This window comes from Pongo pygmaeus, chromosome 17 (genome assembly GCF_028885625.2).
Source record: "Pongo pygmaeus isolate AG05252 chromosome 17, NHGRI_mPonPyg2-v2.0_pri, whole genome shotgun sequence".
Lineage (NCBI taxonomy): Eukaryota > Metazoa > Chordata > Mammalia > Primates > Hominidae > Pongo > Pongo pygmaeus.
Window position 1 is genome coordinate 47,709,150 of NC_072390.2, and position 16,169 is coordinate 47,725,318.

Sequence of the window (16,169 nt, forward strand, 5' to 3'; positions counted from 1 at the left end):
ATTTTAGAAGATTTCCATGCTTTCTTATGCTCTGTAAGTGGTATTTGTAGAGAGACTCATAAAGTATCTTGACTGATTCTTGGTTTTATTGGTAGAGTTTGGACAAATTAAATTTCTTCTATGATCATTGATCTATTCTTGTGTTTTATTTCTTTTGAACCAGTTTTCACCATTTTATTTTAAAAAGAAATCATACAATTGATACAGATCTTAAAACGAATTCCTATGCAAAGTAGTATTTAATTCATTGTGTATATAATTATACCCCTTTTAATCATTCCCATGGCTGTTAATTTTCATTTTTTCTTCTTTGCCCTTAATAAATATGTTAAATATTTTTAGATTTTTTAAAAATCAAAATCATTTATTGGTAATGTCAAAATACTACATTGGCCTATGTCATAAATTTTGCTATATAGTTTGTCATTATTGGTCATGTATAAATAAATGGTAATTTGTATTTTAGTTATTTCTTAGCACAGAAGCAAATTAATAAAAGAAATGTGATTCTGAAATATTTCTAGTAGTGCATATACTTTTTATTTCTTTTTGCCCTATATTTTTGTCATTGATTTCTGATTTTAATTCATTGTATGCAAACTTGGGTGACATGACCAATACAATATAATGGTTAAGAGCATCTATTTCAGTGTCAGACTGTCTGGGTTGGAATTGCAACTTTACCACTAATGAGTTATGTGAAACTGTACAACTTAATTAAGAAACAAAGCATCAGATTTCTCAACTGTAAGATAGAGGTAATAGCACACTCTTCATAGGCTTATCATGAAAATCAAATGATGCACTGTTATGTCTGTGCACTTAAAACAATGCCTGACACACAGAAAATATGCAGCAAATATCTATTATTTTCTCTGTAACTTTTTTTTATATTTCTTTTGAGGCCCATTATAAGACAAACATTTAAAAAATGATATGAGGACACCTCTCTCTCATGGCCCACATGCTTTCCACCAACAAATCCTATTGGAACCACATCTGACATACATCTACAGGACATATTACCAGGTTAAAAACAATATTGGCCGCATAAATGTCTTCCTTTGAGAAGCGTCTGTTCATATCCTTCACCCACTTTTTGATGGGGTCGTTTGATTTTTTCTTGTAAATTTGTTTAAGTTCTTTGTAGATTCTGGATATTAGCCCTTTGTCAGATAGGTAGATTGTAAAAATTTCCTCCCATTCTGTAGGTTGCCTGTTCACTCTGATGGTAGTTTCTTTTGCTGTGCAGAAGCTCTTTAGTTTAATTAGATCCCAGTTGTCTATTTTGGCTTTTGTTGCCACTGCTTTTGGTGTTTTCGTCATGAAGTCCTTGCCAATGCCTATGTCCTGAATGGTATTGCCTAGGTTTTTTCCTAGGGTTTTTATGGTTTTAGGTCTAACATTTAAGTCTTTAATCCATCTTGAATTAATTTTCGTATAAGGTGTAAGGAAGGGATCCAGTTTCAGCTTTCCACATATGGTTAGCCAGTTTTCCCAGTACCATTTATTAAATAGGGAATCCTTTCCCCATTTCTTGTTTTTGTCAGGTTTGTCAAAGATCAGATGGTTGTAGATGTGTGGAACTACTTCTGAGGGCTCTGCTCTGTTCCATTGGTCTCTATCTCTGTTTTGGTACCAGTACCATACTGTTTTGGTTACTGTATCCTTGTAGTATAGTTTGAAGTCAGGTAGTGTGATGCCTCCAGCTTTGTTCTTTTGGCTTAGGATTGTCTTGGCAATGCAGGCTCTTTCTTGGTTCCATATGAACTTTAAAGGAGTTTTTTCCAATTCTATGAAGAAAGTCATTGGTAGCTTGATGGGGATGGCAATGAATCCATAAATTACCTTGGGCAGTATGGCAATTTTCACGATATTGATTCTTCCTATTGATGAACATGGAATGTTCTTCCATTTGTTGTGTCCTCTTTTATTTCATTGAGAGTGGTTTGTAGTTCTCCTTGAAAAGGTCCTTCACATGAAAAAATGCTCATCATCACTGGCCATCAGAGAAATGCAACCAAAACCACAATGAGATACCATCTCACACCAGTTAGAATGGCAATCATTAAAAAGTCAGGAAACAACAGGTGCTGGGGAGGATGTGGAGAAATAAGAACATTTTTACACTGCTGGTGGGACTGTAAACTAGTTCAACCATTGTGGAAGACAGTGTGGCAATTCCTCAAGGATCTAGAACTAGAAATACCATTTGTCCCATTACTGGGTATATATCCAAAGGATTATAAATCATGCTGCTATAAAGACACATGCACACATATGTTTATTGTGGCACTATTCACAATAGCAAAGACTTGGAACCAACCCAAATGTCCATCAATGATAGACTGGATTAAGAAAATGTGGCACATATACACCATGGAATACTAAGCAGCCATAAAAAGGATGAGTTCATGTCCTTTGTAGGGACATGGATGAAGCTGGAAACCATCATTCTGAGCAAACTATCGCAAGGACAGAAGACCAAACACCACATGTTCTCACTCATAGGTGGGAATTGAACAATGAGAACACTTGGACACAGGGTGGGGAACATCACACACTGGGGCCCGTCATGGGGTGGGGGGAGGAGGGAGGGATAGCATTAGGAGATATACCTAATGTTAAATGACGAGTTAATGGGTGCAGCATACCAACATGGCACATGTATGCATATGTAACAAACCTGCACGTTGTGCACATGTACCCTAGTACTTAAAGTATAATAATAATAATAATAATAATAAAGACAATATTGACTTTCTCCCCTTTCCCACAGCCAATAATTCATGAAATAGAAATGTTAGCAATAAGAACTTGCATGGGGAAATATTTCTAATTTCGAAAAAGCCCTAAAGTCTCCAGTCACACATCCATTTGTTTATGCTGAATACATACTAACTTAGGGGTAAAATTTAGATGTCAGGTAGGAACAAATGTTTTGGTCTGTAGATTGCTCCCATCTGCAGAAACACAATACTCTCTGGTAGAGTACAAATCCCATCTACTTTGTAGAAAAGGCAATGGGGGTAAGGGAGCAATCAGTGGGTGTTACAATGCACCGATTACTGTACTATGCATTGTATTTGAACTGTGCCTTTTATGACTCACAGTAGCAATATAATCAATGTTATATCCATTTTACAATAGAAAATCCAGAGTAGTCTGGATGGTACAGCTAGTTTAAGTGGTGATGACCGGTTAAACACTAGATTTCTCTGACTCCAAAGCCTTTACTATTTTCTCTATGCCAAAACTGGCCCTTGCTTTTTGGTCACTGCTGCTAAAAGAAATTACATGAGATTTTACTATACATAGTAGGTATTGGCATGCATGAGTTTTGAGATTGGACAGACGGGGATTCTTGCTACTTGGGAATTTAACCTCTATAAACCTCAGCTTTTAATTTATACAAATGCAATACTAAGTACTTCACAGGGTTGCTGTGAGAATTCAATGAAATGATCTGAGCCATGTGTTTGCCCTTTGTCAGCACATTGAAATCAACATTAATAAATGATGTTGATAATAATTAATGAAGTTCATAAGAGGTAGCTGACCTACCTGACTTCTACTGGTAACATTGGCTGAAGACAATACCCATGCTGGGAAAATGATTTTCTTTTCTGCTCTGAATTGACCCAGTAATTTTTCACTGCTGTAATAGTCACATCTTCCACTTATGACTCCTAATTCCCAAATTCTAGTGTGCAAGAAGTGCCACTACCAAGGATACTCTCTTAAGTACACTTGAATGTATTTAAGCATTTGCCTATTCAGAGAAACCCACAAAGCCCTGGGTACCAGACAGGGATGGAGCTGTTTACTGTTATGAAGTCTACACCAAATATAGCCCATGAACCCTGCAATTCACTCACTTCATTTTTTCTCAGAAGAGGTGTAGTCTACTCCCTGTCCACAGCCTCGCACACTCTCAGTCATCTTCCTCAGAGAAGCTACACTCTCTTTCACCTGAAGATGTGAATATAGTGCCTAACAGACCTAGTAGGCACTGAGTTCATGCAGAAGACAACAGCATTAAACTTGCAGTGCTCTTTGACTTTTCTCTCCTTCTTTTGGCTAAAAAGTAAGCTGACTCTAACAGTCGAGTTTGGGCTCTAGTCCCATCTCTATTGAAGAAGTGAGTCTTGCCTTTGCCCAACTGCTATATTAAAATATTCTTGCTACACAGCTCAGTAAAAGAGGGAAACAGATAGATGGACATGAGATAAATAGGAAGGGTGACTTTTCAGAAAATTGATGAGAGACACTTAGTGCCTGTAGTGTGTGAGAACACTGGGGGTAAAGGCAAAGAGGTATGTACAAGGAGCGTCCCTTGGGAGTGATGAGGATACCATTACAGTTCTGGTCACAGGGTCCTTTATAAAATGCAAATAAAAGTAAATTATTTTAAAATTATTTTTTGGCTCTTGAACTATACTTCTTTTGTAAGCTGTGACTCCCATAGGGCATCACATAATTTAAAAACCTTCTGCTTTAAGCTCTCCTCATCAAAAGCAAAGCCAGTGGAGGTCTTTTCCCTGGCAAAACAGAGTATCATTTTACCATGCAAAGTCAATCCTTTATTTTAACTGACAACTAAATAAAGGCTTTGTGTACAAAACTAATAGTAAGATGAATAGAAAAAGCTGACTTTAATTGGCTAAGTGAAGATGCTTTCTAAGAACAACATCTTAGTAGTAGTTGGCTTAAAATTTAAAGAATTACGTATATGTTTTTAAATTAAATTGTTATCTTTTGGAATACTAAAATGTATAGTCAAATTATATGATACAATATTAATATAAAAATAATTAAATTACATTAGTGATTCTAAGTTCACTATCTGAAAAGAAAATGCTCACTAGTTTAAGCATGTTTATATTAAATGTGATATTTTGTAGTTTCAGAGTGTCAGATTGATGATTTGGGGCTAAAACAGTAGACATATGTCAATAGAAGATTCTAGCCATTTAACAAAAGTGTAATCATGCTATTTTTCATTGTTTAATTTTGACTTCTTCCTTCCTTCCTTCCTCCCTCCCTTTCTTCCTTCCTTCCCTCCCTCCCTTCCTGCCTCCTTCCTTCCTTCTTTCCTTCTTCCCTTCCTTCCTTCCTTCATTCCTTCTTTCCTTCCTTTCCTTCTTCCCTTCCTTCCTTCCTTCATTCCTTCCTTCCTTCCTTTCCTTCCTTCCTCCCTCCTTCCCTCCCTTCCTTCCTTCATTTTCTTTCTTCCTGTCTTAGTTTGTTTAGGCTGTTATAACAAAATACCTTAGAATGAGTACTTTATAAACCATAGAAATGTATGTCTTAAAGTTCTAGAGCTAAGCAATCCAAGAACTAGGCAACAACAGATTTGGTGTCTCATGAAGCCTCCCCCTCTGCTTCAGAGATGGTGTCTTCTTCCTTCATACTCATGTGGTAGAAGGGGCAAGCAAGATTCTTGGGGCCTCTCTTATAGGGGCACTAATCCCAACAAGCTCTCATAATCTAATCACCTCTGGCCTAGCCTCTTATTGGGGATTATGTTTCAACATATGAATTTTGGGGGAACACAAACATTCAGACCATAGCAATTCCCCTTTTCCTTCCTTTTCTCCCTCTGTTCTTTCTCGTTTTCTTTCCTTTTTATTTCTTTTCTTCTTCTTCATTTTTTTTTTTGTTTTTAATCTCCAAGTAAAAGGAGACAGCATGGCCATCACAGAAAGCAGTAGACTTCTGCATGAATCCAGTATCAAATTTTCCTTGTATTTATCCTGATTAGGAGCTGTGTCCCTGATAAACTAGACCAGTGAGAAAGATACTGCAAGAGAAAGTAAATGAAAACACAAGGACTGTGTGTGTGTGTGTGTGTGCTTTTATCCCTATTTAGTACAACCAATAAGAAATGAGACACATTCATTTAGAATTAAACTTGCTTGAATAGTTTTCACTGACATACATAAACTGTAAATTCAAAATTAGATTCTGAACTTAAATTCTTACCTCAGTTTCTATTAGTGCATCAAGGGTTTTCTTCCCCTTTTTTCGTAATTTTTTCTTCACTTTTCCCACCTTTCTTCTAATAAGATCTTTCTGATCAATTATATTATTAAGCATCTAGAAGACATTCAGATTTTAAGATGTGCAACATTTGCAACCCAATTATCCTCATTTAGGCCAAATCGTACTTAAGTGACTATTTTAATAACAACAGCATTTATTTTGGCAAATAGAGGGAAAGAACCACCACACACAAATTACAGAAATATACTGTATATCCAAAAATTTCAATATTCTATTTGCACTATGTGAGAAAGCCAAAATCTAATGAATTTTAGTTAAGTAACAAAAATAAATAAGCTTACATAGAAATTATGAATTTTTGTTATAATATTTGTTTTAATCAAAACTAAAACTCCAAATACAAACAGTAAGCAATCACTACCAAAAAGTATGTAAAAACTTATTCTTCCTTACTGTGTGCTAAATTATTAATTCCTATAATTTATTAACTATTAAAATATAATCAAACCAAAAATGATTACTGAACTACAAGAAGATGTAAAACCATGGCTGTTATAAAATAACAGGAAACAAAGATCATTAATCTTTTCTGGAATTCATTATTGTACTCAGACAACCTCACTTAGGCTTTTGATGCAATTAATAAATTTCTATCATTAAGGTAAGGGGGAGCCATCATTAAAATCATTTATCCCACTAGATGTTTGTACTGGTTATACATTCTTTGCAGGAGCATGATGATAGCATTTAGAAGCCCTAAATATAGTGGTACTCGGAATTTGTTGTTTCCATGCTTCACAACCTTATACACGTTGCTCAGGCTCTTTAAGCACAAGTTTTCTCAAGTCTTTGATACCAGTAAACTCCCTCTTGCCTATTTCATAGGAAGGCTTTGAAGCTCAAAATAAACTTTTCAAAAAGAAACACTTTTTAAATCACAATTTTAAGAAATAAAGACATTTTGAAAATTATCAAAGACTAAAAAAATAAAGTTACATTATTATTTGCAAAGGAAAAAAAGTTCTGGTGCCAAAATGGCTCGAATAAATATATGTATGGCCTCCCTGCAGGGAAGGACAAGAATGTATAACTCGCCACACCCTCTAGTTCTCCAAAAGACTAATGACAGGATTAATACATGTTTTTCGACTAAATTTTTCTTTGGGAAGGGCTACTGATATCAGTTACTGCCATAAACTTGTAATTTTGAAAATATTTTATCAACATTTGCTTTATTTTTCATCCTAGCTGTCTAAACATCTACATGCATCAAAAATTTACCATGAAAATGTCAGGATCCCTTACATTTTACATGCAAATAAGCACAACTTTAGCATTTCATTAAGAAGGAGTGAAGACTTTGAATTAAGTTTAACATAATGAATGTTCACACCAGATAAGTCACTACTCATGCACTTGAAACCTGCTTTTCCCAAGTACCCTCTAAGACTATGGGGTTCTAGATAATAGCATTAATGGTCTTGCTATAGAGTTTCACTGCAGATCAAGTTGTGTGGTCCTGAAATAGTTACTTAGTTTGCCCCTATGTGAAATCATAATTTTCCAAATAATAATGTAAAATCACATGCGTAACTTACTAACGTATATATTTCTGCACATTAATTTTTGGATTAATTAAATACTTACAACAGAATGTTCTTTGTAGAGAGTTCTGATTCTTTCAGCTTCATCTTCTAGTTGAAGCAGAGGTTCCTGTAGTTCTGCCAGTGATATGGCACATATTGCTCTATTTTTTAGAAGCTCTTTCCGCTCAAGTGCCTGGACTTCGTAAATGGAATATAGTTTTTTCTGCCAGCAAAGATTTTAAATAATTCATTCAGTTATTAACTTAAACATTTATTGAGCCTCTTATTCAGTGACAGGCAGTAATATTTGTTTTTATTTGAAAATCAAATAATGCAATAAATGTCACTGTAAAAAATGGATATGAATGTAATATATATTACATATATTACATTTATTATAATATCCAAAAGTCTCATGTATATAATATAATATAATATAATATAATATTATACTTTTTTTTTATTTTTTGAGGCAGAGTCGTGCTCTGTCACTCAGCCTGGAGTTCACTGGCATCATCTCTGTTCACTGCAACCTCTACCTCCCAAGTACAAGCGATTCTTCTGCCACAGCCTTCTCAGTAGCTGGAATTACAGGCGTGTACCATATCCGGCTAATTTTTGTATTTTTAATAGAGAAGGGGTTTTGCCATGTTGGCCAGGCTGGTCTTGAAAGGCTGACCTCAAGCGATCCACCCGCCTTGGCCTCCCAAAGTGCTGGGATTACAGGCATGAACCACCACACCCTGCCGAATGTAGTATATTTAAAGATAACACAGTTATTGTTAGAAGGAATGAGAGAAACACTTTAATAGACAATAAAAATCAAACATTTAAAAAAATATTTCCCAGCCCAAAATGTCAAAATCAATCATTCTTAAGTAAGGATTGGAGGACACCAAGTTAGAGAACACTAATAACACATCCTGGAATATATGCAAGTACTGTAATATAAGACAAAACCAACTAACAGGTCTTTCCAGTTAGACACTTAGAAATAAAACATGTATGGAAATAAATTAGGAAATTTAGTGTTTTGAAACATATAGAAGCAAACACTGCTTCTATGTTTGAAAATGCCAAATTTCATAACAGAAAAAAAATTACAAAATTTAGGTTTGCTTCGAAGAGAAGCAGAGGTGTAGATCATCTCAAAAAACACTGTTTGGGCAGGGCATGGTGGCTCATGCCTGTAATCCCAGCACTTTGGGAGACTGAGGCAGGTGGACCACCTGAGGTCAGGAGTTCGAGACCAGGCTGACCAAAATGGAGAAACCCTGTCTCTACTAAAAATACAAAATTAGCCGTAATCCCAGCTACTCAGGAGGCTGAGGCAGGAGAATCACTTGAACCTGGGAGGCAGGTTGTGGCGTGCCAAGATCGCGCCACTGCACTCCAGCCTGGCGACAGAGCAAGACTCTTTCTCAATAAAACAAAACAGAAACCCACCAACAAACAAAAACACTGAAACTGTTTTGACTCTTGTTTTTTTTTCTTATAATAATAACACTAATTTCAAATACGTATGTATTTCTAAAGGGGAGGCATTCTAGAAACATGGCATGGATCAAAAAACCCAATCTGGATTCCAAAGGATATGCAGGTGGTAGATAAAGATTTTAAAAATTCAAGTTGATTTTGCCAGCTTACATGCCTTATTTTCAAAATCTTTATATGGAAGTATCATAGCATATTTTTCTTTCAGGGTTAAATAAAGAAATCCAAGTGAAAGACACTAAGAGTAAAGAAAACATAACATCATCACAAAGCAAACTAAAGAGTCAGACACTTAAAAATAAGATCCCACTGCCCTTTTACTAGACTGGCAGAAATTCCCATTAAGCCACAAAATGAGATATGTGTATGGGAGGTCAATTTCTTTATGCATGATCAGACACTGCTGGTTGTACACAGAGGGCAACTGTCATCAGCTAAGGAGAGAAAACTGCTGGCTTGCAAACCAAGTAGTGACAAGATGCCTCATTACGGCAAATTTAAAATGCTAAGTAAAATGCAAATTAAAGGAAGAATAAAATATTAAAACCAAATTAGTATTACCTGAAGCACCATTCCAGCAGCCACTTCACCTTGAGTGAGTTTTTTCAGGAATTCTTCTCTACCCTATAAGTTAGGAAATTTTTAAAATGAGGATTTTCTTCATAAAACATCAAAAACATGTTTAAAAACAATTGCTAATATAAGATACATTTTTAATGTTTCAATATAGAGTAAAATATTACTTATAATTTATTATATGTATTTTTAAAATCCTGGTGTTATTCGAGGTAAAGTAATTAAGTAGTACAGCACCAGGAATTAGACTACAAAATTTCAATCTTTTCAGTTTGCATTTTATAGTCCTAAACTTAAAAATTCAAAGTAATGAGAAAGTGAAACAAGGTAGTCATCAATTTCTCCTTTTAAAAACTATCAGTTTGTTTTTAATATTACTTTCTGGAATAAACACAATCAACTTTCAAAACAAGATAGATGTGAGTCAAGTGTGAAGTGTGCAAAATAAGAGCAGACTCTCCATTTAGCTACAACAATTCCTTTTTTTTTTTTTTTTTTTAAATCATACCTTTCAAGTTTGTAGGGGAAAAATTTGGAAAAATCTTTTCTTTGCTACCTGGAAAAATTGTTGTAAATTGTTCATAGACTTGCTTTAAATTATCACACAAAACCAGAACTGGAAGTAGTTCATAAGGTTCCTTCTGTCTTAAAATTACATCTTGGAACCCCTGATTTGAGGGAGGAGTTGGCTGGGATTTAGGCTGTCCTCCAGATTCAAAAGATATAAGTATGTGTGTGTGTTTATATATATATATACTATATATATGTAAACATATATATAAACTATATATATAAACTATATATATATATATATATATATATACATAGTTTTTCAAGGAGGAACAATAAAAATTCAGAAATGTCTCTGATACCCCTACTTCAATACTGAATCCCTCATCATATCCCAGAGTCTATAGAGACAATACAAAGAAACAAGCCAGTAGGCCTCTGCTCTAACACTTCCTCTACTCAATATAGCAAACCAGCAAAATTATGTTCACCTCAAGCAAAAGAATAATTCCAAAGAAGGAAACATGAAGGTGGTAAATAAACCAGTAACTTTGATATATCATTTTACTTAAGGATATATCTACATCTAAAATGAATTTATGCAACAATACATTTTGATAATTTTAAATAAATTAGCAATCTCTTCTAACATGATAGCAGATACAGCACAGTTTTTCAGTTTGTTTATTATTTAATAGAAATGGAACAAAATTTAAAATGGCTTTGTAGACTGGAGAAAAATATATCATATTCCAAAATAGCTAGATTTGACCTTTGTCTGAAACTAATTGAAAAATATGTATGTATGGGCATGTGTGCTTTTGTTGTGTTTCATGTGTTGGAGAAAAGACTTGGTGAATGAGGAGAAGCTGAAGAAACCAGCAACTCTTAGATTATGCAAAACCTTCCAGGTACATAATAAAATTAGTGAAGAATGGTAAGCAAAGTGTGTGTTTTAGATCATTCTGGCTACAATATGGATTGATTCATTTGTGTTTCCTTAATATTCACTCATCCATTCATTCTTTGAAGCTTTTTTGTTTGTTTTTTTAATTGTCAACTAGTGAGAAAGCAAGTTATTATTGAAATGAATTCAAGTCACTTAAATTGGAGAAATTAATATTGTTTGAAAAGAATTTGTGGATGTATGGCTTGGAAAGAACTGCAGGCAGTATATGAGAAATTTAAATAGATAAGAAGTCTGAAGCTGCAAGAATAAGACACTTGTATTTCTCTGAAAAGAACAAAGATACTACATTTGAAATCTGTGTACAAAACCAACTCAGCCTGTTACCAGTGGACAAATTTGTACACTGCATGGGCAAAACATCTGGAGCTTCTGTCTAGCATCTCAAAGAACTTTACCAAGCTCCGTTTTCTACCATGCCCCCAAACCTCTGTGATCCAGACAGCCAGATTAAATGACCAGTCACCAGGAGAGAAAGTATTTATCACTGGCTGGGCTGCCAATTGCATACTTAACACAAGAGCCAACGCCACAGGGAGTGTTTCCAGGCAGATGCTCAAGGCCTTCCTATGAGACTGTCCTCTTTACAGAAAATCGTCTACCCAAAGCACTGGGAAAATGCCAGGAGGCTAGACCGTTTCTGAGAGAACTACTGAATACTTCCAAAACACCATAGAGTACCCCAAAGACTGATATAGGGAGAGTTCTGATGGTCAAAGGCCTTAGATTACAGGTCCAACATCTGAGAGAGTGGATTTATTTGTTTTCCCATCCTATTATCACAGGCATTGTTCCCTGTAAAGCTGACTCTAGAGTTAAGTTTAGTGTATAGGATACTTATTAAGGAGCATATTTGGAATCAACTCCTGTGGACAGGAGAGGAATGAAGCAGGATTGGACAGAGACATAGGCTGAGCTGCAATACAACCCCAACAAGAACCTCGATCAACCCCACAGCAAACCATGAGCAATAACGGATCATCAGATTTGCCCCAAGTTGGACTAAGGTAGCAAGGCTATCATTCTATTTTTATTGGTCATTAAATGTGAGCTACCCCAGCAACGGGAATGACCTTAAGCAAAGTGACTGAGAAGATTCCTGAAGGAGAATATGGGCAGTTACATTCACATAACAATATAAATGCCATGGGTTCCCTCAATGATAAAACTACCATTTTTACTACTTCTAGTAATGATGGCTAAGATACATTATATGCTTTCTGGTAGAATTATCTTGTCTTAACTTTACAATGAAATCTATAAAATAGTTATGATTGTCCCTTTTGCACATAGGAAAACTGACAGAAAGATTACATAAATTGACCAAGCACACAAAACTGGCAATTGATGGAACCAGGATACTAATTTACACAATGTGACAGAGAGCATCTCAGTGACACCCAGATATGTAGGAACCCTCAAAGTTATAGGAATATTTAATGTAGAGCCTTCTGACTCTCATATGCCCCTTTTCTTGTAGGGCCTCCTTTAACATGAGGCTTTCCAGGCAAATGGGACACTTCTTTGAATTCTGAATCTTAGCCACCTATAGTTAAGATTGAAGAACCAAGACTTTGGGTGAAAGGGTTCCAATTAGCTAGTGATGCCATAGTTGTTTCTAAAATGAAATCTGCTAGAAACTTATGGGCTCCTGGGGAGATACTACCTTTCATTATTCAACATGAATTATGTAGCTGCTGAGAAAAAGCCAGGGTTAAATGAGTTCAAATTACCAAGAGGAAAATTGTCACAAGAACTATAGTGTGGTCTGCTTAGTGAAATACTGATTGCCTACATTGGGCAAAATCCTCTAACCTAAGGCTATTTTATAATAACATGTTGAATAGCTCATGCAATTTACTGAATGCCATACTGAGAGGGAAAAACAGAATGGCTGTATGAGTGCTCAAAGTATGGTCTCCACTAAATATGAATCACTTTCACATCATGGTAAAGCTGAAAAACTGCAAGTGGAACCACATTATCTCAGAGGCTGCATGTGTGTGTGTGTGTGTAAGTTAATTATCATATCCATTAGTGAAATAGCTATTATCCACTTTCAAATATGATAAAACTGAGGTCTAAGGTCATGGAATTTGTCACAGGACCAGTCTTCAAACATGTATCAGCACCAGGACTGCCTGCCACTAGAGCCTGGACACATTCTACAGCTCTTCACAGTAAGCTCCCTCCTCTATCTCCTTGGCTGCTAGCACTTTGTCTGTTATATAATATTTGCCAAATGAATAATTTATTGAGCAAATGGGTTTATGATTAACAAACAAGCTTGCTTTTGATCTCTAGGTTGGGGAATTAAACTGTAAAAGTTCCAGATTCTTTCAAATTAAAAAAAAGATTTTTTAAAAAAATCTTTATATGAGGAGAAGCTCAGGGCCCATTACAATGTCACAATCACATTTATATATAGCATCTTTAAGATGGATGATACAACAAGGCCTTTGAGATGTTTTTCCTGAGATGTGGAGAGATGGGAGAGGTGGTAGAAAAGACAGTGAGGTTGATTCTGACTTAGGATTGCATGCAACATATATTCCTAAAGTATAAATACCTGAAAAAGCACTGAAGGAAGACTGCCTTCTCCAGAAACGTGGCCTGTGGCCCAGCTTGTGCTAAACATTAAAGTTCTTCAAATTGCCAATTCATTGTAAAGGGAACAAAAGCCCAGAAAAATTGCCACTTAGCAACTATTCCAATAATGGATTCTACTAAGGATCACTGATAGATTCTAAATCCACTGGGTGAAATGTGTTGGGAAAAAATAGCCATGTATTCTTAAATATCACTCAATTGATTACTTATTAATTACAATGGGGAAATGAATACATTTCTTGACCATAACTTTAACCAACTGATCAAACTTAATATCACTGATGAGACAAACATAGACCATGTGCTTGTGGACACAATATTATATATTATAATTATGTTATATTCCTCCCAGATGTGTTTAACTTGTATCTAATTATGAAGAAACAAAAGGATAAATCCATATTGAGAGAAATCCTGCAAAGTAACTGGCCTAGACAAAAATGTAACGTAGTGAAAGACAACTTTTTAAAAAAATGTAGAGACTTTTTAAGATTAAAAGAGACTCAAAAGTTATAACAGATAAATACAACGCATGGGGCTCAATGAAATATACCAACCAATTGAAATAGAGAAATTTGCATGTAGACTATGCATTTGTGCTCATTATCTAATTATTGCCTCTTAGCTCCAAATCTACTGTTTTTAACTCTGATCTGTGATAATGGAGGTGGATCCTGTGAGCAGTTTCCTTTTGCAGTTTTACTTTTGGAGTAAAGCTAGGGTTTATCAACAGAGGGCAGGGGACAGGCAGGCAGAGCTGCAGCAGCAAGGGGCCCTGTGTCCTGGTTCCTTGTTCCAGTGGACCATTGCTATTTTCTCCATTCTCCTGCAGAACTGCCACCAGCTGGTGTGTGGGGAGGTTCTCTGCCCACAAACTCCATTCCACCTCCATCAAGTCTCTTCAGCAACTCGCAGATAGCTGCTGCTGAACCCTGTGTTGAGACACAACCCTACCCTCTCCAATAAAGCTTCACTCTGCTTGGGAGAAAGCAGCCTCTTCCATGCTTGTTCCTTCTTAGGGTGCTTTCTCTCAGCCCTCCAGGCACTGGCTGCTGCCTACGTTTGCTATTCCTGTGTTCTTTAGAACAGAGATGGCAAACTTTTTTTGTAAAGGGCCAGATAGTAAATATTTTAAGCTTTGCAGGTCATAAGGTCTCTGTCACAACAACTCAATTCTGGTTTTGGAGAAAAGGAATAAAAGAGATCAAAGGATCACTTTGAAGAGCTTGGAAGAAGCCTGGAGCAAAGGAAGTGACAATATCTCAGCAGCTGGAAAGAGGGCACATTCAATAGTCACCTTTGACCGGCAGCCTGGTTTTAGCAGTCACAAACCAGAAGGTGGCAGCAGAGAGCTACACTGCTGGAATAGATTCCTGTACTAGGACAAAAGATAGCTGAAAGGAGGATGAACAGTCAATACTGAGTCCGGAAACCCACATTCAAAGAGAAAAAGGGAGCAACACTACATAAACAGATCTAACATCAGAATCAAAGAAATGGCTTCAGTTTAATTTCCAGTGACAGAGAAGCACTAAGAGCAAAGTTAGAGAATTTATGTAAGGTTTGAGATCAGGAAAGGAAGATGGATACTCTAAAGAATTACAATCTTAAAGCAAAATTTGAGATATGTTTAAGTGACTATGGGCTGGACTGAATTAGTGGGACCAGGTATTTCTGGCTATGGTTGTGCATTATTAGGAAACATTTTGGTGGCCAGGACCCTAACAGAAAGTATAGGTGGCAGCCCAACCTGGTTCTATCTGAAAATAGGACATGACACTATTTTATCTTTCTTTTTGTACAAAAGTATATGTGTTTTTGGTGAAATATTTTAAATTACAAAAAGAAATAATACAAATATTCAAATCCACAGATACACGTTTTGACTTTTTGGTGTCATTTCTTTTTTAGGTCCTGAATTTAAAGTTATTATCTCTGGTAGAGTCAGTCTAACAAGATCTTTCTCATCTACTACAAAAGCAGAAGTCTCATTAATTTTTAAAAATTCTACATTGAATGAATTTATAATTTATCTTAATACTCATATATTTAAACACTATTCTATTATTGAGAAATTTGTATATTTAAAATTTCCTATATGTTACTAGTATATATTCATGGTTTCCATAAACATTTATTGAGTATCTGTATAAGCACTGTTTAAGCACTGGAATGCAGCAGTGTATACAAAATAAATAATTATTGTTGACCTCATGAACCGTGTTTTCAGTGGCTGTTACGTTTAACTGTTAATAAACATCCTTAAACCTGCATCTCTGTTGGCTTTGTTCTTGGTTACTTTCTTAAAGTTGTATTTTTAGAAATAATGTTACTGAGTTACAGATTATGAATGTTAGGTTCTTTACACCTATTGATGAATTGCTTTCCAGGAAAGCTCTAATTTACACTGAATTGGATAC

The 16,169-nt window shown here is 35.6% G+C and overlaps 1 protein-coding gene across 4 annotated transcripts in view; it reads right to left on the reverse strand.

Annotated features, from left to right (window-relative positions):
• CCDC178 (coiled-coil domain containing 178) overlaps positions 1–16,169 on the reverse strand; it is a 515,145-nt gene that overhangs the window by 282,516 nt on the left and 216,460 nt on the right. For all 4 annotated transcript variants that reach the window (XM_054461207.2, XM_054461206.2, XM_054461208.2 and 1 more), the window contains exons 16-18: positions 9,648–9,710; positions 7,654–7,815; positions 5,986–6,099 (exon numbers count right to left, since the gene is read on the reverse strand). In XM_054461207.2, the coding sequence (XP_054317182.2) occupies positions 5,986–6,099; positions 7,654–7,815; positions 9,648–9,710 (339 nt within the window). The remainder of the gene's footprint in view (positions 1–5,985; positions 6,100–7,653; positions 7,816–9,647; positions 9,711–16,169) is intronic.